Source organism: Cololabis saira, chromosome 8 (assembly GCF_033807715.1).
Source record: "Cololabis saira isolate AMF1-May2022 chromosome 8, fColSai1.1, whole genome shotgun sequence".
Taxonomy (NCBI): domain Eukaryota; kingdom Metazoa; phylum Chordata; class Actinopteri; order Beloniformes; family Belonidae; genus Cololabis; species Cololabis saira.
Genome location: NC_084594.1, coordinates 35250875 through 35277118, shown reverse-complemented (window position 1 = coordinate 35277118; position 26244 = coordinate 35250875). Strand labels below are relative to the sequence as shown.

Below are 26244 nucleotides of genomic sequence, written 5' to 3'. Positions count from 1 at the left end.
AGTTCATGCTGTATGGTGCGGTACTTTCTTTTTTTTTTTTTTTACTTTTTTGTTGGTGCGCGCGTCACCTTAATGTTTAGCTGTGTTTTGATCTGTGTTTCTGGTGCGCCGTCACCTGTTTAGCTGTGTTTTCATCTGTTTCTGGTTGTCAAAACAGTGGACGGGGGCTAGCAGGAGCCACCGTCTGACGTCACTACCCAGAATGTAAACAACAATGGCGACCTACATGTTAAATTATATTTTCAAATTTTATAAAAACGAAGACATCAAAAAGGTTTTTTATATCACATTGTTATAATTGATACCAACATTTATCTTTTAAGACCTACATGTCTTAATAGCCAGGGTTCCTTTTAAGGTGGAAGTGTTCCTCCTCAGTGCACACATGCACACAGTCTGACGGGTCAAGCCTGTACTCCCCAATAGGCAGTGGTGGATAAGGTGGAATAACATGGTGCATATTGACTGACTTTGTGGGCAATACCGGCTGCTTGTATGAGAGCACACTCCCCCTTTGGGCTAAGCCAAAAGCTGTCTCAACAAGGGTCTTATCGTCACAGTTGCCCATAGTTGCTGCTAGAGGTTTCTCTCTAATGCTGAAGTCTTTGTACATGTCTTTGTACATGTTTGTACAATATGCAGCTGATTAAGCTAGATTTGTGAAATATTTAGATAAAATGATGATTACAGTCCTTGATGCAGTGGACAACAGAGCAGAAGATTCTAGATTGGATTTGTGACTGACTTGGATATCTAATCCCCTTGGTCAGATTTCTGGTCATGTTTTTGTCTCTGATATACATTACAGACAAAAAGTTTGGACACACCTTCTCATTCAAACAAATGGGGTGGTGTGTTCAAACTTTTGGTCTGTACTAATTCCTTGAAAATGTGACTATAAAAACTTAAAAAACATTGTGTTGCTTGAAGAATCTTATCTCTTTTACAGTGGACAGTGGAACAGGACTGTTGTATGCAGTATGTATGTTTTTATGCTGTAATTAGCATGATTTCAGAAATATATTTCTTTGGTGTTCAGTTGTAATTCATGTGATCATTACTGCTTCTCATCTTAATGTAGGGACCATGCTGAGTTGCAAATCTGTGAGAGCACAATCACATGTTAGAGGAAGCTTAAAATAAAAGGTACCATTATTTTTTTTAATACATTTTGTCATCCTTTATGTAATATTTTCTAATGTGCATGTTCTTGCTATTTGTACCAGCTCTTGCTGATCAGACCAGCAAGAGATTGCGAAGATGAAGGTGTGAAGAAAGGTGAAGCAGTGAAGAAAAGGGTTTTAGAACTTAAAATAAGTTCCAGAATTTATCAATGCCATATTTCATCTCTTATTTTATTTAATTTTTGTTTCACTCAGTTGAACTTGTTCGTTTATTTTCTTCTCATAAAGGAGCAAAATGCAATGATCCACTCTCCTGGGAAGCCCCCAGCATCTTCCACACCCTCCCTGTCCCGTTCCAGCTCCATCAGTGGAGGGGACACCTCTGCTGTCTATTCTTTTCCAGGTGCAACCTTCTTTCCTCATAGCACTAGTCAGAATTTATATCTTACTATTTTATAACTGGTAAAGGAACTGAGACTTGATCTTGAAGATGTAAACACTATTTAATTCTCTGTCTGTTTTCTCTTTTCCTGCTCTGCCCAGCTGGTCTTCAGCAGGAGGGCCCCCCTTATGATCCAGGTCCTGGTCCAGGTTTCTTCCCTCCTAAAGGGGAGTTTTTATTGCCACTATTTGGCTTAAGGTTTTTCTCCCACTAGGGGAGTTTTTACCTGCCATTGTTTATGTAATGTATATGTAATAATTGCCCAGGGGTCATGTTCTGGGTCTCTGGAAAGATCCTAAAGACAACTTCTGTTGTAATAGACGCTATACAAATAAAATAAAATTGAATTGAATCTATAAAACTCAGATTGATGAATTGTTGCAGAACCAGAAATAAACTAGTTTTACTCCCTGTAAACTCCCTGCTCGTGCATAAATCAGTTGATTGTAGTCACTGAAAACATGTGTATATGAAGATATAGACTTTAAACTTTACATACATGTAGTGCCCTGCCATAAATTATGTTGTTTATGATGTTTGAGTTTACAGATATTCCGTATATTTTGAGATACTGCCGGTTAAATTAGTCCCATAGGGAACCAAGTGTAAATTAATGGAGAGGAAAAAATAAGTAGGCTACCTTTCATTTGGGTAAGGTAGTGAAATGTTCCATGTTTTTTCATGGTCTGTGAATGTCTCATGATGTTTCGGGTTTGTTATTTGATTAGCAAACATACAAATACAATACAAACTTTACTTCTAGCTCTCTCCTTTGTGCTTTTTTTCCTGGGCCGTGTTATGTGCGTTCTATCACAATACTATACAGCAGAGCAGTCACTAGGTAACTAAATACATCTGAATAAATAAGACTGACACCTTTGATGCCAATTATGGGATTTAATTTAATTACAATTCTGAAATGCTGGAGCATTTGTGAGGATGAGCTGCAGTAAACTCTACAGAAAGAAGGTGTCGCCATCATGTGGCCTCGAGCAGCTGCTACATGGAGGTGAGTGTGAGGTTTCCGGTGTTATGGTGACCACACGACAACAGCATCGGTCCAGTCTGAGAGCAGCAGGCTGTTTCTTTAGGTAAGCTGTCTCTTTCATTCAAATAAATGAATAAACAATCACATCGCAACTATTTAAACAGACGCCCAAGCTCGTCTTGGGGTGTTGCAAGTTTCTACAAAGGAAATATTTTTCCTGCCTAGTTTTTGTACTACCCAAGCGGTATATCTTGAATTAACGTTGTCTCCAGAAACTAGTGCTAGATGTTAGCCACCGCACATTGCATGTAAGACATTAGTCTCACTATTATCTGTCATTCTGGAGGCTAAACGCGACAAAGACCAGGGTAAATAATGCGTTATAAAGCCTGAATTATGGTTCTGCGTTAAATCAACGCAGCGCCTACGCCGTAGGGTACGGCGATGGGGCCGCGGCGACGCGCACCGTACGTGCATGTCGCCGCGTACCATACGCCGTAGGCTGTAACGCAGAACCATAAATCAGCCTTGATGCTCACTCAACGCTGGTTGAAAACTGATGGGCAGCGCCAAATCAACTATTGAGTGCTCTTGGTCGTAAAGTTAAAGTAATGTCGATTTAATTTAAGTTATTAACGAGAATCTAATTGAAAGTTTACATTATAGTTGTGATATCTTGCTCTCCTAAGACCCTGAAAGGTAAAAAATTTAATAAAGTATTTAATTTGACGAGTGCTTGTACAAAAGCAATCCTGATTTTTCTATGAATTGAAAAATCAATTGTCATCTGACTTTTTATCTAAAGCTAATGGCATTTCAATGCTGCAGTAAAGTATTTTAGTGGTGAATTCAGCCGCTCCTACATTTCCACTGCCCTCGTTTTCTAATCTTTATGAGATGTGCATGAAATTAGCAGAACTGCAACTTCCGGTTTTCAAAATAAGAGAAGACAAAAACAGTCAATATATTTAAAAGAAATCTAATAAAAATAATGCTTGAGACATTGTAAAATCTTTACTGTATAATTTTTGACAGCGAATGACTGATACTAGTTCCAGGAAACGCACACTACACACACACTTATTATTATTATTATTATTATTATTTGTAGATTTGATTTGAGAAAGGCGGGCAAGCTGGTAAAAAGTATGGATTTTTAAAAGCTTTAGTTCTCCAATTTTTACTATAGAAATGTTTGATTTGAGCGAGTGATTGTGTACATGAAATAGCTTCAAAATTTAATCTAGCAGTCTATCAGAAATTATGGTATGTACATGAACAAACAAAAGTGTCAGTCTTTTTGCTAATTAAATTTGTATGGACTTTTAAACCTAAAATGTTGACATTGAATGTGAGAACATGTCAAAATAATCAAGATTAGAAATGTATTTTTCTATAGCTCACGCACACTAGAAACAAAGGCGTTTCAGTCTTTACTAGAAATTATGGAGACATTTATTTTTAACACATTAACTCAAAGATAGTGTTTGAACCTTCATTTTTCAAATTTCTTATATGTCTTACAGTATATGGAGTGTGTGTGTGTGTGTGTGTGTGTGTGTGTGTGTGTGTGTGTGTGTGTGTGTGTGTGTGTGTGTGTGTGTGTGTGTGTGTGTGTTGTAAGCTTAATTATCAACTGAAATCTGGCATTCACTGTTAAAAATGATGGAGAACAAATTTTCGTTGTTCCTCAAACATAGTACCTGAAATATAAGACAGCAGTTGGTCTTTTTGCAGTGGAAATATTTGATTCTTTGGTACACAGTCAGTTGTTTTTAACAGACATATTGTATGCCATTAATTGTCAGATATTATGGCGTCAAGTGCTTTACTGTATCTCAAACATCAGCCATTTGCCCTTTTTTTAAAACAAAAAATATGTTAACTTAAATTTTCCTAATTACATAAATAGAAACATTAAATTTCAGAGTATGGTTCCACTCAATGTATCCTAGAATTAGAACCAGGTACTAATTGTAAGAAATTGTTAAACTTTTATTTTCATGTATATAGTTATTTACATTGTATTTCACAGATTTTAAAATTTTTAAAAAATGTTTTTGTTATATCATTTTATGTTGAAAACCGGAAGTTGGAGTTGTGCTGTTTTTTCAGTCACATCCCATAAAGATCAGTGTATGAGGGCACAATAAATGTTGGAATGGCAGATTTGACCACGCAAATACCTTACTACATATTTATAGGCGCCTGTTATGACACACAAGATAAGAGCAGAATTAACCGAATGAACAAAGAATGAACAATAATTAACAGAATGAACAAAAAAGACAGAGGCTATAGAGTTTAAAATAGTAATAATAAAAGAGAATGGATAATGAATAATGAATAGATAAAACATATTGACGATGTATCGACAATAGTTGCATCAGTCGTAGCATCAAATAAAAATTGTTTACACTCAGGCTTTATAACTATTTCACTGGTAAAAGAGCTGATCAGGTCAAAGCAGTATTGCATCAATGCAAATCTAATAAAATATGTGAAAGCTTCAGAGTAGTTTGCAGCCAGTGGTTTGCTTGGCTAGGCCTGTGTTGAAAAAATCGATTTACCGATTCTAAATCGATTCTCATATTAATTCCTAAAAATCGATTCGTATGTCTAAAGATTTATTTTTTTTCATCATTACATTACAACTTTTGGTACTTTTTTGTTTATGCCCAAAAAAGGAATGTTTTGTTGGACACAATAACTGGTGCCATGTTTTTGCCTTTAAATATGTATGAAAACATTAAAGTTTTCAGTTATAATTGCATAAATTGTCTATACTTTTTGATTTATATACTGTCTTGGGGTTACATTTGTATAAAATACTAAAAACCAAATTCTCAAAAATGGGAAAAAATAAAAGCGATTTCATACGGCCTCTGTTTGCTGCCCTGGATCTGTTTGATAATTCTGACCCACGATGTTTCTGAAAGCAGTTACCGGTATATCAGCATTCTGGGAGGTGATTGGTCCTTTCAGCATCATAAGCTGCCAATACTTGCTGTTGAATCTCAATATAATACTAGTATTAATATGTTGGATAACTACAGTCATATAATTCAGGCAACAGATAGTTAGCTCAAATAGAGTTGTGTTATTGATTCTGATGTGCCCCCGTGCTTAGACCACATTAATGCCATTTAGAGGTGCTCATTTTCCCCTCCGGTCTCAGTTATGATTACTCAGACAAGAGTCGGAAAAAGGTCAGTGTTATTTCCTGCAACAGGATCTACTTAGATCTGCCTCAAGCTATGTTCCCACACAATTGCCTGTGCCCACACATGCTGTTGTACTACGGTATTAGGCTTACATCGAGATTACACAGTCAAACTTTGACTGTGTTTCTTCTCTCCTCACAGAGTGCTGTCAAGAGAAGCAAACTATTTCACATGTCTGTGTAATTCTGACTATGGTGCTCTTGGTAACACTGGGCATCGTTATTTCCCTTGCTGTGAGCACCATTGAGAAGCCTGAGAACACCAACCACAAACCAGCTGCACCGCTTCTGAACTACAGCAGGATCTCCCTGCCGCCGGAGCACGTACCCTACTTCTTCCACAATAACAAGTGGTTTGCCCATCAATGCGGCCTGGATGCACTGTGTCCTTTTAAAGTAAGTTATGCAGTCTGGTACTGTTATTATCAGTCTTCAAATATTTGTGCTTGCTGGTGCTTGCTGGTGCTTGCTGGTTACTCTTGAGTTTTGCTGTCCTGTGAGAAAATCTCTTTGTTAATTTACAGTCCTGTATGTTCAAATTCAACTTAAAAATGTAATCCAAAACCTGTCGAATAGTGGAAAAGAGATGACTTAACAAGGAGAGCCTTTTTGTGACAATCTAATGGGGCAACTGTGTATAATTAAAGGGTGTTTGGTCAAGTTAGGAAATATGGCTGGATCAAAAATAAATATATTACTTTGAAGAAATATTTATATTTTTATTCCAGACATGGCATTAATTCAAAGCAGTATGCATATCTGAAGCTGATTATCTTTATTTACTGATTTGTACTCTTTTGTTACAATAATAAACAACTTTTGTAACAATGTGTGTGTGTGTGTGTGTGTGTGTGTGTGTGTGTGTGTGTGTGTGTGTGTGTGTGTGTGTGTGTGTGTGTGTGTGTGTGTGTGTGTGTGTGTGTGTGTGTGCATACATAATATATATATTATTTTATTGCTTATTTATTTATTTTTTATTTCAATTTTTATTTTTTTTTATTTGCACGATGATCAAATTCCCTCAGATGACTTAATCAAACAGCTTGGCCAGTGATCAAGTCTCACAGTTTAACCCCAAACATTTCATGTCATAATAATACTTTTTTGATTCATGAAGTTATGATATATAATCTTACTTTTTTATCTTTTATCTAAAACTATTATTACATTTTATTAAAAAAAAAGAAATGTAGTAACCCTGTGCCATGTTACTACATAAAACCTTTTAGCTTTCTACTCTTAAACACTGATACAATTCATGTGTGTGCTAACACTCTTAACAACAGGATGCACTGAAGGATCTGTCTGTCTGCTGGGGATATGAGAAGAACTGTGACCCGGGGAAACGTTTCAGCCATCCTGTTTGTACCAAAGCTGACTCAGGATGGTACTTTTTCTTCAATCATATTCATTTAAAACACCTTTTACATGGTGCATAATTTACTTTTCCCATCCTACTAACATTACTCCAGAATATGACAGATGTTCTGTAGTCTTGATATTATCTGAAAGAAAGGCTTCAGAATTATTCTAAAGTATAAGTTTACTCATTCAAAGGTTTGCATACACTAAGTTGACTGTGCTAAAATAGAGTGGAGAATTCCACATAATAATGTTTTGGAATTAGAAGCATCAAAGAAACTTACATAATTTGAAGGTAAGGATGTATTTTAAGGGACATCTTCAAACACTAGGGTCTCTGTTATTTAACAAACGAAAACAAAAGGACTCCTAGATGATTTAAAACAGGAAAAGTTTCCTCAAATGTACTGACAGATATGGAGGGAAAAAAGGTTTATGCAGACTTTACATTAGACATCTGTGCATATTGTGTGCAACTATAAATAGTGAGCCTTTAACTTCCTGATACATTGTACAGTTGCTAATCTGCATTCATCTCTGCCAGGGCTAAATCACTGGATGCAGCCCGGGATGTTTTCTGGAAGCAGGCTGATTTTGGCTATGTCAAAGAGCATCTCTCTGAGCTCAAAACTCTCTGCAAGGCCCACAAACATGTAAGTATACTTGTTTCTTTAGTTCCCAACGACCTCCTGAGTCAACAGGAAAAAACAACAGACAGAATGAGACAAACTGTTCAACAAAAGACGTTAAACAATGGGCCTGAAATATTTATATATAAATAGAAGAGACAGAATTCTCTGAACCTTTAAAGTATAGAATTGATTGCCGTTTAAACATGAAATATTTTTTATCATGCTATTTTTAAGGATGATTCATCATTAAGTTGCAGTAAGCACACTAGATTCTGTCGTGCAATAAATCTTTACCTCGACTTGCGGAAACCTCGTCGAAGTCATGAAAGGTCAGTGTAATTAACATTTAAAAATAGTAATAATAATTGTGTTACCACTGATAACATTGACTGAAAACTGTTATGCTACAGGTACAAAGAAAACTTCATTCAGATAGGTGAGGTTGGTGGACATTGCAAACTGAACAAGCAAGGACTTGCTGCTGAAGGAGATCATAAAAGTCCTTTGCAGTCTTGGTAAGTCAGTACTTTCACACTCTCCCTCACTGGACTTAAGCTGATTACCTAGGGTTTGTACTTTTTCAACAATAAAGGTCAGACTAATCTCAAGCAGCCTTCTATGACCCCTGATCTATAACTTATTGAACATCTGTGGAAAAAGCTGAAACATGCAGTCTGGAGAAGACACCCTAAGAAATAAAAATATATTTTTTGGTGCAAGTGACCTTTATTCAAAGTAAGCTGACAGGAAATGGGTATAGCAAGAGGGTGGAAGACACCCTTCAATGCTGAGGCAGCTGGTGCAGTTTGCTCATGAGGAGTGGAGCAAAACACAGGTCTGCAAAGTGCAAAAGTCTGAATAAGCGCTACAGATATTGCTTGATAAAAAACGAGTTGAGGGTATGTCTGTGTAAACCATATGACTAAAAGACATTAGAAATCACCATATAACGAATGTCACATGATCACACACTTGATCACAAAAACCCTTCCTGGATTGGCCATCACTGCTTGGGGTAAAAAAACTAAAACCAATTTAGTCAACGTTGGCGTCTGTATTGGCTCCTGCTGTGGCTGTGGGGATGAAGACTGGCGTTCTAAGCAGAACTGACCACAAACTGCTTTTCAAAATCCATTCAAACCTTTAACTATACCTTTGACTCAGTGGTAAGCTTTCTATATTTTTGTTTATATCAGTGTTTGATTAGTTCATTCGGGTTGTTTTCAGATTTGAATTTTACTTTAACCCTTATAATTAAATTGCACCTGGACACTGTGCACTTTGATGGATTTGCATAGATATGACATCATATCATACCAAAATTATTTTGGGTTCTATTTTTTCATTTTTTTTACTGAATTTTGGATAGAAATGCTAATCAGAACAATAATTTTTGAATACAACTGCGCAGTTAAATGAATGAGTTTTCCTATGGAATGCTCCATTGAAAGCCCATATGATTACTGGACTGCTTGTTCAAAATTTTGAATGATGTATGTATTGTTTAAGGTAAACTGATTTGAATTAATGTTTGAATTTCAATTGATGTTAATTATTGTTCTGACCCTTTACAGGTCAGGGTTTTTTTTCTACTTTCAAATGAAAACCAAACCTAACCAAACCTTGATGACCTTGCTGGTAGAATTTAGTTTTTCTTCAATGTGTCTCGGATTGCATTATAGTCCTGGGAGGACAAAAACTGAACTTTCGAACAAAAAAAAAAACACAAGGAACTTTTAGAAAACATAATCACAAAGAACTTTGAAATAAGGCCTGGAACTGAAATCGTGGACTGCACAGAAAGTGCCCTGAACATTTCTTCTCTTGACTTTTGGAATTGCATAACAAATACATAAATCAGTTAATATACTGTCAACATATATATTTTGGGAAGCGTATATTTTTTGTTTTTATTTATCTTCTCCCCCTCAAAATAATACACTTTTAAGTTTTCCCATCTCCACTGTTTGTTGGTCATTATTCATTTCAATCAGGCTCCATAAAGAACTATTTGTCTGCGTTCCAGTCATTTGTGTTTTCCTAGACAGTAAATCCAACCAGGTTGGGGCAGTGAGGGTGTTAAACTCTTCTCTTAGTTTATAAATCACAGCACAAGCAACCCAGGTGAGCAAACGCAGCACATCTAACCTGGTCTGCTGTTTTGGGAGGGTGAGATGGGGCCAGCGAATATGGTGAATAAAATGGGGGGGGGGGGGTGGGGTATAGTTGTGTGCATGTGCGTGCATTTGTGTGAGTAAGTAAGTCTGTAAACTGTCAGTTCCCAAGCTACAGTCCTTGATGTCATCAGCCGATCGATAGAGTAGAGTTCTGATTCAGCTCCCCAGGTGTCATGGGGGAAAAGAGGAGTAGTAGCGGGGCCAGAGCATCTTGTTGGCATACCATCCAGGAGAGATTGAGATTACCAGCTTTCCAGGGCCGGCAACAGGGGAGCCAATTCAGATAGCAACAATTGTTTTGGGTCAGGCCGACTCCAGTAATGTTTAAAGTCTCTGGTACATCTCAATGGCGACTCCAAACAGCCGAATTTGTGGTCAATTTCCGCCAAGCTGAGGTTGCAACTTCTCCAAGTTCTTATCCATCCTGCCAAATAGTTTAAAAACCGCAGTGAGCCTGAGATTCTGTTCAGGAATCACATCCAGTTTGTTATTTTTCTCACACAGTGTGTTGATAGCGCGACAGTATCCCTCTCACAGGCCAGGCACCCTTACAATGGCCAGAATAGCTGCCAACGTTTTCCGAATGTGTTGTTATGCCATGTAACAGCTCCAAAAAGCAGAAATCCTCTTATAATCCGGCTAAGGTTTTTCTCCCACTAGGGGAGTTTTTTACTTGCCACTGTTTATGTTATGTTTATGTAATAATTGCTCGGGGGTCATGTTTTCGATCTCTGGAAAGCGCCTAGAGACAACTTCTGTTGTAATAGACGCTATATACCGGTAAATAAAATTGAATTGAATTGAATTGACTTATCAAAAATCTAATTATGTAGACATCTTTAACATCCTCGACTGACAGTATGGACACGACCTTCCACTTCTGCCAGGAGTCTATCGTGTAACCGGTGGCAACCGTCCCATCAGGGACTCTCCTTTGCCCAGTCTTCTCGTCGAGAAAATTTGGTCAATTGCATTGAGAGACCAGCTAACTATGGTTTAAAAATTCGGAAGATATGCAGAGAAAGGCTCCAAAATATATTAACAAGACAGAGAGCAGCAGCAGGGCAGATAGGGGAGGGAGTGTTCGCCTTCTCTGAGAACAGGAAGAGAAGTGAATGTGCTATACAAATAAACTTCCCTTGCCTTGCAAATCAGTCTATCCTTGTAGCGAGTCTCTGGGCAGGCTTAACACGATGACGGCAGAGTGCCGATGTTATCTGGATGTTATCCGGATGTAAACAATTTGCAGCAATTTGTTGCAGAAAATGGCACAGAAGGTTGATGTATTTGCTGTATTACTGGCTGGCTACAGTTTGAGCTGTTGCTGTCTGGCAGGCGCTACAGAAACTTAACAGCAAGAACAAACAGACTGAGAAAAAGTTTCTTTCCAAAAGCCATCAACATGCTGAACAAATGCAAGATGTATACATTTTAAAAGAGCACAGGAGAAGCTTTACAATTTTGTTAAAGAATGTATAATAACAATAACAGGCATTCAATTCAATTCAATACAGCAAAAGTTTAATTTACTCTTCTACACAAGCCTCTGACTCGTTTCCGTTGTTCTGAATATGTCACCTTGTTTTTTGAGCTGATTTGTCGTAGTGCTAACCAGCTGTGTGCAGTTTGATGAGCAACCGTTGGTATAAAGAATAGCTGCAAGGGGAAATGATGGATTTGGAGTTTTGATTAGTTTCTGTTCTATTTGGAAAGTCTGTATTTAGTTTGCATTGACCTGATTTACTTGCCTTCCCATCCGTTCCCATCTGTCCTGATTGCACCGGTGTCTCGTCAGCCCCAGTGAGTGTGTGCATGTGTGTGTGCGTGTGTGTGTGTGTATTGTCAAGCAGGACATGGATCCAGCAGGGAAACATATGACCGTTGAATATGTTGACTTTTGAGGAGGAGTCAGGAGTTGGTTGAGGAGTACTTACCAAATTTTGGAATACACCTGGCTGCAGGTGGTTCTAAAAGCATTCGGGCACAGAGACGTTGCCATCAAGACGCTCCTCCCCAGCCAGTCATGGTGGCTCCCAGTGTTGGTGGGAGCCTGCTCGTACCAGGAGCACTCAAATATTGGGTGGGCAGTGATCTCCATATGTGGGAACTCACCTGGGTCGTGCCTCTCTTCTGCAACCACTAGTTGTGATCTCCAAGGAAGTCCTGGACGCACCTTCTTGAGTTAAACCTGTTTGAAGATGGTTGCAGTGACAAACACAGAAAGAGGCAATCAAAATTAGAACTGTCAAACTTGACCCTGCACTCAATATTTTGCATCTTGTGCCATATTTAAACATGAATGTTCTATTTACATTATTAATTTAATTGTGTTGTAGGTATGCTGAACTACAGACATATATGGAATTTAACTTCCATCCCATAAAAGATGGACATTGTGACATCATTGTCGATAAACCTACTGTTTTCATGAAACTTGATGCTGGTAAGTAAAAACTCAATTTAAAGCCTTGCTGTCAAAATAACATATCTTCTCTCTTAACACACATTCAGGAGAACAACACACATGGTCTTCTGTGAATACAGTCTGACTTAGTTTCCAAATACAGTTGTTTCTGGGGTCACTTCAGTGTCTCCAGTGTGATAGCACTGACTGCAAGGACTGGAGGCGTTAAAAAGTTGTGCTACTGTATAGAGATTCTGTAGTATATTTTTTCTTATGATTATCAGGACTAACAGATCGATGCTCACATTCACTATTTTCTTTCAGTTGGAATGACAAAAAGTAATGGTGTTTTTTTTGATAGGGGTGAACATGTACCACCATTTTTGTGACTTTCTCAACCTCTACATCTCCCAGCACATTAACAACTCCTTCAGTTCAGATATCAACATCGTCATGTGGGACACGGTGAGTAATTATTATTTTTTTCACTAGTGTAGAGTGTACAGTCTGTAGATTGGTTTTCCTTATACATTGTCTTGAATTAAACAACACACTAATGAGTTCATGAAACATGAATGTGAATGTATCTGTCATGAATAAAAAAGTACAAGAATTTGTTCAGTTCTGTTTCATTAGCATTTTATACTCAGGGTACATTTCTAAGATGCTCATTTCATTCTTTCCTTTATTTCTCAAACTTGTTCACAAGGTAGGAATTTTTTTTTCGCCAGTCTTTTTTCTTCGGTGAATATATGCTAATTTCTTCCTGAGTTAGAGAACATGGGCAGGGAGAAGGATAGCAGTACATCTAGTTCTCTTTGTTATTTTGTATTTATTTTAGGTAATTTCATTCATGTTTTATTTGTTTTTTCCTTTTCTTAGAGCTTTTATGGTTATGGAGATCTGTTCAGTGAAACATGGAGGGCCTTTACAGAGCATGACATCATCCACTTGAAGAGCTATGATTCAAAAAGAGTAGGTATCTGATTTATGCCCAGACAACCTTGTAACAAACTTTCTCAGCCCTCTTGTTCGAAAAGTATACACCTGAACAATCGTAATAGTGGTAGTAATTGATGCACTCAATAACCTCCATTAGAGTCAGAGTTTAGTGTATATTTAAAAAACGACTGTGTATACTGTATATATATATATATATATATATATATATATATATATATATATATCTTTTTTATAAGTTTTATATTGTATTATGTTTTATATGGACCTGTGTCTGCAATAAAGTTGATATAATATATATATATATAGCCCTTTGCTAAGGTGGCATTGGTGCAATAGCTTGTATATATATATATATATATATATATTATATCAACTTTATTGCAGACACAGGTCCATATAAAACATAATACAATATAAAACTTATAAAAAAGAAATACAAAAATACTAAATATACATCTATAATACATACAAGCTATTGCTTGTACAGTATATACAAAATATTCAATTTATAAAACATACAAGCTATTGCACCAATGCCACCTTAGCCTAGAGGTGAATCTATAGCAGCTTTTCAAAGGGCTGACTAAAGCTTCAATTATGTGGTTCTCTGATTTGTCCAATCGACACATAAAACTAAACATCAACTGTCTTAAGAGTGCCTCACAAGTTGGCACTCTGTTGGACACAAACAATTGACTGGCACTATGCCACCTAGGAACACGCAGGGGCAACCTAAGTGCATCATTGTTTGCTACCTTGAGCCTCTGCATGCTCTTTTTCTTAAAGTTAGACCACAAGTGAGCAGTATATAACGGTGTGATGTAGGTTCGAAACAGGGAACACTTCACAGAGTCAGAACACATATAAAACTTCCTGATAAGCATGTTAGCTTGAGAATAAATTTTACAGCGCTGTCGATACAGGTCTTTGTCATCCGTCCAGTCATCAGAAATGACATGACCTAGACATGACCATATATAATATATATATATATATATATGTATATAAAAGCCAAATAAGCCTCCTTGTTCACAGATGTCCCTATGTCAGCTGTTATACTCACGACCACAGCTTGCTGTACTTCCATTTTCACTCCTTCTCATTCCTTCTCATATTTCTTGCCCACAATTTCTTGGACAGTCTGAACATCAAACCACTTGAAGACAAAGGAAAATCAATATAATTAAATTAAATATTTAACCAATTAAATATAACTACTTCTGTAGACATTTTCCAAACAAACCTGGTTGGCGAAACATGATGGCTCAAGGACCTGAAGCAGTTCCCTGAAGCCCTCACTCAACAGTGCTGAGGGGTTGGCAGTCCTTGATGATAAACTCAACCACTGCCTGGTCCAACACATGCTTCTTGAAAGCTTGATGGTCATAAATGAAATAATAGAAAACAATATATGTATTCATTATTGATAAAGTGACCATGGGGAAGTTGTTGAATGTCTGTATTGGCCTACCTGTGTTTACTGTAGGCGTATTTGCGCCTACAGTATGCCTCGTTCTGTAATGCCTCAGCATTGATAAGGTGCTTTTATTCATAACATCAAGATGGTCCCACACAGCTGAGACTTTTCTCTTGCTTCTGAGCTCTGTATCAGAGCTTGAAAAAAGTGTGAAAAAAAAAGTGTGAAGGGATTAATATGGCAGAGACGCATCGTGTTGACGGATGCGCTTCCTTATGAACACAGTTTTGCGCCCGAATGACAGACCATTGGTTAGGTAATGGAGGTTGTTCTGGTGGTGGGGAGCAGCGAGAGCTGGCATTATGGGAGGTGTCGTGAGAGAAACTAAATGAAAAATTGGCGAAAGGACTTTCCCACCTGAAGACCCCCGAGAGATCAGTCAGTTGTTGCTGCTCACAGGTATATAGTCAAGTTATGCCAAGGCCTTTACTGAGTGGTAATCCACAAGTTTCTTGTGTCTATTTCAATGTTACAAACTTGGTCATACATGTACAAACCACTATTTTAGTTATTTTTTTTAAAGCATCTAAATATCCCCAACAAGTATGCGTACATGCCTCCCTTATACTGTATATCTATTACATTTTTCCATAGGTATGTTTTCGAGATTCCTTCTTCTCCCTTCTTCCCAGAATGAGATATGGACTTTTTTACAATACACCTCTTGTAAGTTATCACTCACGCATGCATGAATATTTGTTATGTTGTGTGTGAAAAATAGTAGAACTTAAAAAGAGAGTTAGTAATCACTTTTAGTTAAGCACAAGTTTAAAATATAAAACTGAGGTGTGCCTTTTATATTCTTTTTTTATCTTATAGTTTTACTTTTGTAGCTAGTTTTTGAAGCAACATGATGACAAGCGAGACGAGGCTCATAACATTCATGCCATGAAGATTAGACTGCCACTGCTATGTTTCACCACAGTCGAGTGCACTGGTGTACCAGACTGGTTAACCCCAATTGGCCTTTTTAATATATTTAAGTTTTATTTTTCAAGAGGATATGTTTTTTGCTTGAATGTGTATACATTTTCATAAAGAATAACTGTTGTAGAACGAATGGAGGAAAACAAAGCATGCATATTTAATGTAACTGACCCTCGAAATATTTTGTTGATTACAGATCTCAAATTGCTACTCTGAAGGGATGTTCAGGGCATTCTCACAGCACGTCCTGCATCGATTGAACATCCTACAAAACAAGCGAAAGGTAGTAAACATATCTTTAAAGAAACATATAAGCTGGTTTTATAATAGAATATATTTATATTATTATAAATTATACGTTTTTTCCTAATACTGTTGGAAAGATAATTCATCAGATTATTTCCGACTTGATGTTGGTTTAATTTTCCTCTGTTTTTTTCTACCATACTTTACCACCTTCTCATGGCACCCCCTTCTGACAAAAAGTTACAGTTTCACTGTTGACCAGGTTTGGGGTGTTTCAGCTCACCCCATTTCTTATTGTCAACAGGTGGTGCTTCAATTGTTCCGTAATATTACAATTTAAATGTGTTCAGGCTCAGACTACATTAATGCACATCAATTTTGGACCAAGTTAAACAATGTATGGCTGAGAAAAAGCCATGAAACAAAACTTGGCTGTTGACAACTCGTCAACAGCCAAGTATTTTAAATATTCTGATAACATTGCACATATTATAACGGTTTTATGCATATAAAACATATGACAGCAAATGCTTTACTGATCTGTAGCAGAAGTTTGCAATATTGACTTTTTGGGTTATTATATTATAATAATGATGATGAATTGTATTTACACAGCACTTTTAAATACAATGTTCGAAAAGTGCTTAACACAGTAGCACAGATCTAAAGCCAATAAACAACTTGAAATAGCAAAGAGAAACAATATCTAAAATGAAATCTTAGGCCAAATTCCAATCAAAGAAGGTCTTGACTCAATAATATCCCTACAAGCCAAAATTGCTTGGCCAAAAGCATCAAATATTCAGATGATACCAAAGACCCTTCAATAAAGGTAAGTTTTAAGCAGAGATATAAAAATATCTGAAATGTTGTGCATCTGATCCTTATGTCCCTTTGTCACCTTTGTGATCTGGGGATAGTTAGTACAGCATCTGTGAACGTTGTGGTCTGAAGGGAACAAACCAAGTCAACAAATCTTAGATTTAGCTTAGAACAAGACTATCTAATGCTTTGAAAGCAATCAGTATCAATCAGAAATACATATTTAATTCAACAGGAAGCGAGTGAAGGGAAGCAAGTACAGAGGAGACATGATCATACTTTTGTGTACCCGCAATAAGAATTGCTGCAGCATTTAAATTAATTGGAGAAAACAGAATGAACTCTGACTGATACCTAAATACAATCAAATTTAGTATTATTGACATCGGCAGGCCTTTTGATCACGATTATAATTGGTTGTTTTACAAACTAACTCAAACTTTTTCGATTAAATTACAACAATTGATTGTAAGGTAACGGTCTAAATTATAATTTTCTAATGAATGGTTCAAAGTGGAATTGAGATGGCAAGGATATGTTGAACATTGTGATGTAGATCCAGACAGAGAAAAAAAGAGGTTGCCATTCAGTTAAAGCACATTGGAGAGTGGTGCATTACCAGTTATGACAATGAAGATTACCCAGGTGTCACCATGGACATGGTAGGACAGTGAGTGATCTCTGGGAGGACATCAGCTGGTACCATGATGAGAATACTTTGCCTGATGTCAGAACCACAAGCTCTGGACAGGTTGTCTCTACAGATTGAGGTGTCTGTTTGCAGCATTTAGAAGACACCCCGTGGGTGCCGGAAAAATGGCAGACCACTGCTTTTAGTCTAACTAGTGATGGGTTAAAAGCAGAGGAAAATCTCAGTGTGTTTTATAAGATGTATACTGACAAATTTAACATTCTTTTTAAATATAAGCACATCATTTTTGGGTGGGGAGAGGGAGGTGGGGGGCAACTCTGATCACACACACAAAAATCTGAGGTCTTTAGGACAATGCAAAATGTAAAACAAAGCATGTTTCCATGTTTACTGATTGTACAGTACATAGCAAATCCTTGTATAATGGCTAAATTTCAATAGATCAATGAAAAATTCTGAAACAAATAAGTGCGGTTTCAAAGGAGTAGTAGTAGTAGTAGTAGCAACAGCAACATCTTCGTTTATACTGTATTCCCTCATACTGTTATCCTGAATACAGGATGATCTACAGGCTGTATAGTTTCACCTATCTTGTTTTCTTTGCACACCTATAAAATGGTATTTCGTAACACTACCTGCTATTTGTACAAATATGCTGATTGGTCTCATACAGGCAAGGAATACAATTAGTCAATTCTCACTGTATTGAGAAGCCCACTAAACAGTATGATGATAGTTCCCTTTTTATCAACAAAAATAAGAGTAATAAGTACTGTGAGCCATTTCTGTGCTTGTCAGGATTATCCGTTTGTTGTGATCTGTTCATGATCACCCTGTAGGTGATAGTTTGGTGGGTTTTTCCCACCTCAAAGCCATCCAGGAATCCAGGATGCCGCCATTAAACATCGTCAGGATAGTAATACTCGTCAACATTATCTAGAGACAGAAAAGCAAGGAGTCCACAGGGTTACACAATTTCCATGTATTAGACAAATTGATTTATTACTTTAATCTGACACAGAACAGCTTCCATATGCTACAGTCTCTGTATTTGATAAAGAAATTTAATTCATAGAAAATTCTTAGATTTTCCTTAGAAAATCTATATAGAAGTCTTGTTGAAAGTATCCTAACATTTTATTTGTACCTGGTATGGGAGTATGGGAATCTGGGAAATGAGAACCGAATCAGACTGACCAAAACAGTGAACATAGCCAGTAAAATTATTTGGAAGGAGCAGAGAAACATTGGTGAGAGACATAAACACAGATGAAGAAAAAGCCCAACAAACTGTGTCAGATTCTCATCATCCTCTTTTCAATGAATTAAAAAAAAAAAGTAATAACATTGCAGAAGTTTTTTCCCAGACACAGCTTTACTTATGCATATCAAAAAGAAGAAGAATCTGTCTCTTTTGAAGAAGAGTGATTTTCAGACTCGTGTGAAGTACAGAAATTGAGATATGAGCCTTTGAAACAGGAGGGCCTATCATTTCCGTTTCTTCCATTTAGAATTCCATTATTTTTGTGCAGATAATACTGTTTTTAAACTATCATATTTACTTAATGGTATACAGTGGTGGCTCAAAAATACATAATATATTTCAGAAAAGATGTCTGCTCATCACAGTGCTTGAAGCCAAGTTTAGGGGGCCAAAGACAGAAGTCAGGAGGTGTATCCACGTCACATACAACACGTGTGGGCATGTAGAAAGATATGTCTTATCCCCACATCGGCAGGGTGAAGTCCGCTGTCAGACAGGTGTAATTTTCATCTAGTAGACACTGCGGAATGGCGGCAGTGGAGAATAGTCCTGTGCTGCAGATGGACGTTGGTGTGGAGTGCTCTGCTGTGGTGCCGGAGCATGTCCATATCTAATTAAATTCTGCAAAAGCGCGAATAGGGACTGCAGGTCCCGTTGCATGTCAGAGAACATACTGCCCAACAGCCACATTTGTTCAGCCCACTCAATTCTGTGAGCCGGACGCGCAATTGACCCGCCCTGGGCGGTGAGTTATTGATGGGGTCAGCTTGACACACGACCCCTTGTAAGTTCATGTAAAAATGACAAGCAACATGCTAGATTTGGGTATGCAACATGCAGTATCTGCCAATGTAAAAAAAACAGGCTGCTGGCTGCAGTGTAGCACCCCAATGTTGCTCTACGTTTACCTGCCTTTCTGAGTTGACACATAAAAATAAATTCATTTCACAATGACAGTTTTCATGTGGGCAACCCTAAGTATCTTCAGCTAATCTATGAAACTTCAACTTTCAATAATAAACTTTATAGACTTTGACTAATGAAAACGTATCAATTTTCTCCTGAGGGTCATGTGGGTAAGCCCAAGTGCCACACATTTTCAAAGCATGCAAAGTTTAGGTTGAATTATCTCTTGTTGGACACTATTAATCATGTTGGCAATCCCCCAGTTTAAAAGGTGTGCAAGATTAGAGTTTTAATTACTTGTAAATAAACTTTGATTGATGAAAACTTGAATTTAAATGTTTCCTGTGGGACATTATCAAGCATGTGAGCAAACCTATACCCCAAGTTTAAAAAAAGTATACTTTATCAAAACTATATCAACTTTGACTAATGAAAACTGAAATCAGTCATCTTCTGTGGGAGATGCACTCATGTGGGTAAGCTTAAGTATCACCAGCTTTAAAAGTAGACAAAGTTCAGGTTTTATAGCTGGTAAATTAAATTTTAGTAATGACAACTTGAATTAAATATCTCCTAGAAACATGAAATTGATTGACTGTAGAATTGGCACTCCTTAAAAATTTCTTCAGAATTGTTTTCTAGTTTATGCTCCTGTTTTTTATTTTGTGATTATTTGTGCTTTTACATTATGTTTATTTATGTTGTTTAAACTACCTGTAAAACTAAAGACAAATGTCCACATCTGTAAATAAAAAAAGATTATTATTACCATTATCTTTGTAAAGGTAAAAGTGAAGGACTGCAGTTATGTACACCCCGTATTTGTCTTGTGACCCTATCAGACATTCAAAACCAACTCACCTGCTTTGTCCTGAGTCCTTTCCAGGTTAGAAATGATCATGGATAACTTTGGGGCGGCTGGGGAAAAGATCAAGTCATGTATTTGTATGAGTGTTATTGAGAATATTCTTTGGTTTGTCCTCCTGCCGAATTTGGACCCAAATAAGAAGTAGGGGAGTGAGAATGGATTTGTTTTAACGAGGCAGAGGTGGAGCGGGGGAGAGCGGGAGAGAAGGCACATGGCAGGGCTGGTAGTGCAGGAAGTCAAGAGTAGCGGCTTGGAGGCTGAGATGGGGAAAACAGTGAAAACAGGAGAGACAAAACTAGGAAGCTCTGTTTTTCAAGAAGATAGGGGGCACACACACAGATGTGTTAGGATGCCTAAAGTCAATATAATGTTGCTATGAAATGGCCTCTATGCATTGCTAATTTTCAAGACATAAAAGTGCAGTAACCTCAGACTGGCTCTTGTTATACCACAGTCAACATTTGAAGTGGATCAAAAAAATCATACATGTTATGCAAGAATTTCGAAAAAAAACCATTTGTTGTTGTCTAAGGACAACTTTGATGAAATGTTTTGATACACTTCAAATGGTGACTACTGTATATGCTCTGATCAGCGCACTGGGGTGAACATCATTCCAACCACTAAGTGAATACTGTCCTCCCCAAAGCTTGTGATTTTATGTTGACTTTTTTAATTTTATTGATGATGCTTGTCATTTTATTACAGTCCAGTACATTTCCTTATAAAGGAATGCACGCATTGAAAGTTTGTGTTATCTCTTTGATCTAAGTACAGTGAGAGTCTAAATATCTCTCTGAACACAGGGTGGCAGTAAAGGGTGCAGTAACAGAAATATCTGTCTACTAAATGTGTGCAAACTGATGAACTTCATTATCAAAAAATGACAGTTTCGTCTTCAAAAGTGACTTTCAATGTGATTTTAGAAAATGCATCTGGACATCTTTGGCGCATATAAGAAATATATGACGTAGAACTATTGAGGTTATTGTTGGTGAGCACCATGTTTTCTCGTGGCCTATCTTTTGTGTCCTTGGCTGATTGAGTTTTGGATGAATTACTATTTTCAGGCGGGGCAGGTTCGTGTCACCCTTCTGGTACGCAGCACAGAATACAGAAGGATAATAAACCAAGTGGAGGTGAGTTCACTATCCCCTCATGTTTTCTCTTTCTTCCATTCTTGGTCCTCTCTCTTGACCCTGCGCTGTAATTCATGTAATCCTTTTCCTTTCTTCCCTCTCTTCCTTTTTTCAGTTTTTTTTTCTTATCCAAATCTCCCAGTCCCTCATTCCTTACACTTCTTTTCATTATTGATTTACTGCCCACCCTTGTTATGTAGCTATTTAAAATCTTATTTGCAGTACAGCACAAAAGGCTTGTGATTTATATTGCCACCTCCCATATGTGTCTGCTCTCTCGGTGATCACAGAACATCAGCTTCTGTTGTTGTTATAGCTTGTAAATGCCCTCAAGACTGTGACACTGCTGGAAGTCACTGTGGTGGACTACAAATACAAGTGAGTTTAAGAGTGCTAACCATCTAAATGAACGAGATGTTCAGTTCCTCTTAGCATTGCTCAGAGAAGGAAAAATTATGTGTAAAAATTAATGAGAGGCGTATACATTTAAAAATGTGGCTGTGTTACACAATGAAGGAGACAAATGTGTTATGTCCTCTAGGGATGTTCCCTTTCTGGAGCAACTGAGGATCACACACAACTCTGACATCTTTATTGGAATGCATGGGGCTGGTCTCACACACCTCCTCTTCCTCCCTGACTGGGCTGTCATTTTTGAGCTGTGAGTGACATTTTTGGTCTGAGTGTGCATGTGCGTGAAAGTGAAAGTCAGGAGGAGCAGTGGAACAGGGAGAGTGTCTCTTTCCATAGTACCTCTCAACCACTTGGTTTACGACCATGAAACGCTGCCTAATTAATTAGGCATTCATCACACCTGGCAGTCCTCGGCAGGGTTGCTGATAGGCACGTCTCCGTATGTTTGTATCAGCCTATGTGTATAGTTTTGGGTGGAATTTTCATGAATGACAGAGCGTGAAGAGGGAAAATTGGAAGCAAACAAGAGATAAGTGTTTGCATCTGTCTCTCACAGATACAACTGTCAGGATGAGAGCTGCTATCGAGATCTGGCTCGTCTGAGAGGCATCCGATATGTGACCTGGCAGAAAACGGACAAAGTGGTCCCACAGGACAAGGTAGAGAACCTACTGTACAAAAACCATTAGTGCCCCAGTACCTCAGCTAAAGCTTCCTGAATTCAGTATACCGTATTTTCTGGACTATAAGCCGCTACTTTTTTCATAGGTTTTCAACCGTGCGGCTTATACAAAGGTGCAGCTATTCTGTGGATTTTTCCTCCACCGCTCGGGGCGCTCTAACCGGAATTAGAATCAAAACTAAGACAAAACAAATGCAAAGAAGAATACAATACTTCTTCTTTAGCAGATAGAAGTAGGTAGAAGCAGATTTCAAACAGATAAATAGATTAAATAAATACCGGTTATTTTCTCTTGGTTCTGTCCCGTTTTAATCAGCAAAGTTGCTGCCCTGTTAAAAGACACTTAGGAAAGGATCTATTTAGGTACAAACATGTACATCATTTACAGTTCAAAATCCTTCTGTACATGTAGTAAAAATCTAATCTAACAACATAAATATCTGCGGCTTGTATATCTTTTTTTTATTATTTTTTTAAAAATAGAGCGGATGCGGCTTATAGTCCAGAAAATATGGTACGGTACTTTTCTGCAAAAGAAAAAAAAGTGTACATTTTTATTATCTCATCAACAAGTGGCAAACACTTATGTTAACAATCATTTTACTGTTTGTATTTTCTCACATCCTTTTTCTTAGGGTCATCATCCCACCCTTGGGGACCATCCCAAGTTCACCAACTACTCCTTTGATGTGGGGGAGTTCATGCGTATTGTATTGGAGGCAGCCGATTATGTCTCCCACCATCCCAAATGGCAGCGTGGCGTCAGTCATGATGAACTTTAGAGCAGCTGAGAGTCTGGGATGGAGCTCAGACATCTTGCCGTTGAGGAACTTCTTGATCATGGAAAAGATTCTTCATGTTGGCAGAGTATTTTTTGTGTTTTTAAAAGTGACCTCATTCAGTCGTGTATCTCAGTCATGCTGCTCTCTTTTATAGTTCTGTATGAGTGAAAGCAGTGTGGGGAGAAGTGGAGTTTGAATAGATTTAAATATCTCTATTACTGTCAGACCAGTTAAAGGGCACGTGTTAATGAAGCAGCTACAGAATAAGATGTCCTATGTTTCTTCATTACCTCCACTACAGCTACTTCATTACATGCCATCAAACTTCGTAAATGAGCAGCTGTTGCATGATTCCTTCACATGTGACATCTTGTCCAGTTTGATCACTGTCACATTGATAACAGCCTCTTGAGGGCTGTTGACAATCACACAAGAGTTTCTGAGTAAAAGCAGCATACAGCCGGATATTGTGTGCAGCTTTTTCATGCTTCATTTGCACATGGAGTCATTTGCCATAAATGCTGTCAGCGATGTAAAATGCATGATTAAAGAGGCCATAAGAAATCACAAAAATGATGTTATCATAATATTTGAAAAATTAAAGATATATTAATATTACTGTTGTCAGTTAAATTCACCTTTTATCTAGTTGGTTAATTTGTTCTTTTGGAAATTAAATTAATTGTATAATACACACATTGTCAAGTTCATACCTGTGCTAAAGTGCAGAAAAAGAACAATTGTACTCTGTTAAAGGCAAATAATTGGAAATTGAAAAGTGAATCAAAAAATATCAGTCGTAAATCCACTGTCCACTGAAACAAAATCAGGTATGATTTCATCACACTTATTATTAACAAAATATACACAGTGTTGATAGTTTCACTTGTTAGCTGAATGTTGAATTTATAAGCAGCTTGTTACGTCTACTGTTACATATTTCTTTACACCTTCCTCCCACAGTTGTCACATTTACTTTTAAAACGCATAGTTTCTTTCTGATTGCTTTTAATTTTGATGCTGGTTTTAGGATAGGAAATATCTGTGATAGAATGGTCAGATGGTGAAGGCTCTGCAACTATCTGTTAATGTTCTTAAAAAATGTTGCGTCATATTAACTTTATATTTTACCATGACTGTGCCTGAAAGGAAAAAGAAAAATTGGCATGCAATATGATGAAATTTACAGGACTATTTTTAATGATAAGAAGATCATTTGTGTACCCTCTGGGTCCCCTGTGAGTTTAATGTTTTATTTATCAATGAAATTGTGTTGATCTCAGAATCAGGCAAAAGTTTTGGTTATGACTTTCCGTGACTCGCTGGAAATTTCACATTCAAGAGAAGTCTATTATATTAAAATAAACAATCCTAAAAACTGTGAAATGTGTAGGCCTATTGCCGTCTGTGCCGGACACAAAAGGCATCAGAGATTTACTTCATCCTAATTTAATTATTCCTCCTTCAAATATAACTTTAGAGGAGAAAATGCTTATGTCTTGCCAGTTTTTGCTGATATCACACAGCATTCTGTTGTGGGTTGCATTATTTCAGTGAGTTTGGGTGTAAATTGGGAAAGGGCTATTCAGAAAAAGGCATGGTTCAATCAGTTTCTAGTCACGATAATAAATCCAAACGACCACAAAAAATACCCAGGTTAACAGTTGCAAATCTCAGCCATGTGAGGGCAGTACAACATCACAAGTGAGTAGAGCTTCACTGCGCTTTGTGACCATCACTGCCTGGCAAAGTTCAGCAGTGTCAACAGTAGTAGTAATAGTAATAATAGTAGTAAGAATAATAATAATTAATAATAATAGTAATGCATTAACAAATACACCCTAAAAGAGATCATATCTGTGAAATGGCACTTGCATCACAAGTTTGCTGTCAGCATTTTCGCTCCCGGTTGATATGTAGGCCTACGGATGTTGCTGCTGAACTGTCTGCGTATTGACAGACATCGACCCTGTCTGGGATGGACACTATTTATGGCCCTGCTCGGGTTGCTGCCCGTGACCTCGTAAAGAAATGAAAAACCTCTATACTTTGGAATCAAAAACAGAGAATCAAAAACCACAATCCTATATAAATCGATGGAAAAGTCAACTTTTAACACAACAGCAGGCTGGTAGGTGAATCCAACATCCAACATGGAAAATGTGATGTGAAGAAAAAGGCGCAAGAAGGTGAGAAACGCATCCAATCCCCAACCATCCATAGATGTAAAGTGTGAAAAAAATAGGAGGGCTGAAAGTTCTAAGTAGGCTACTGTAAAATCTCTGTAGTGTGACCCTGCGAGCGAGAGTTGTTGCTTAATTGATGTTCTGTACGCGAATAAGTAGTAATTTATTGCTCGTATAATTTGATCGCATGCGCAAACACGCTTGGCCTCGTGGTTCCAATCTCAGACCTCAGATCGACATTGTATAGCTACAATTTTACAGCAGGGTTGTCATTTTTTTTACTGTACATTTTTCACGAGCAGATCTACTGGTGTGTTGCCACAGAAATGCAGAATTACTTAACTTTTATCGTCCTTGAGAAAGGCTTGATGGCTCCAGGACAGAGTGTCTGACTCTCAGCAAAGTGTTAAGTGTAATTACTGACAGCGGAGGAAGCTGAAGGCAGTCATCAGGTTCCCTCTAAACAGTCACTCTTCAAATGGACTTCACTGCTGCACCACTGAGATTTTCACGCTGGTTGATTTTCTGAGACCTCCTTTCTCATCTGATCTCTTTTTTTTCCAT

General features: G+C 37.5%; 1 protein-coding gene across 1 annotated transcript; it reads left to right on the top strand.

Moving 5' to 3' along the window:
- Positions 1-2585: 2585 nt before the first annotated feature.
- Positions 2586-24828, top strand: eogt (EGF domain-specific O-linked N-acetylglucosamine (GlcNAc) transferase). The gene is made up of 16 exons (XM_061728678.1): positions 2586-2657; positions 5920-6173; positions 7064-7164; positions 7684-7792; positions 8006-8100; positions 8182-8286; positions 12285-12391; positions 12714-12817; positions 13235-13327; positions 15387-15458; positions 15916-16002; positions 21548-21616; positions 21933-21994; positions 22158-22277; positions 22587-22689; positions 23348-24828. The coding sequence occupies exons 2-16, from the start codon at positions 5970-5972 to the stop codon at positions 23492-23494; spliced, it is 1578 nt and encodes a 525-aa protein (XP_061584662.1). The 5' UTR covers positions 2586-2657; positions 5920-5969; the 3' UTR covers positions 23495-24828.
- Positions 24829-26244: the final 1416 nt, after the last annotated feature.

What these genes read in the sequence shown, in the direction of transcription:
- eogt (XM_061728678.1), top strand. Translation starts at nt 5,970, where the DNA reads ATGGTGCTCTTGGTAACACTGGGCATCGTTATTTCCCTTGCTGTGAGC. An exon ending in ATGCACTGTGTCCTTTTAAA is followed by an intron (nt 6,174 to 7,063) that starts GTAAGTTATGCA and finishes TCTTAACAACAG; the next exon opens with GATGCACTGAAGGATCTGTC. An exon ending in AGAGCTATGATTCAAAAAGA is followed by an intron (nt 13,328 to 15,386) that starts GTAGGTATCTGA and finishes ATTTTTCCATAG; the next exon opens with GTATGTTTTCGAGATTCCTT.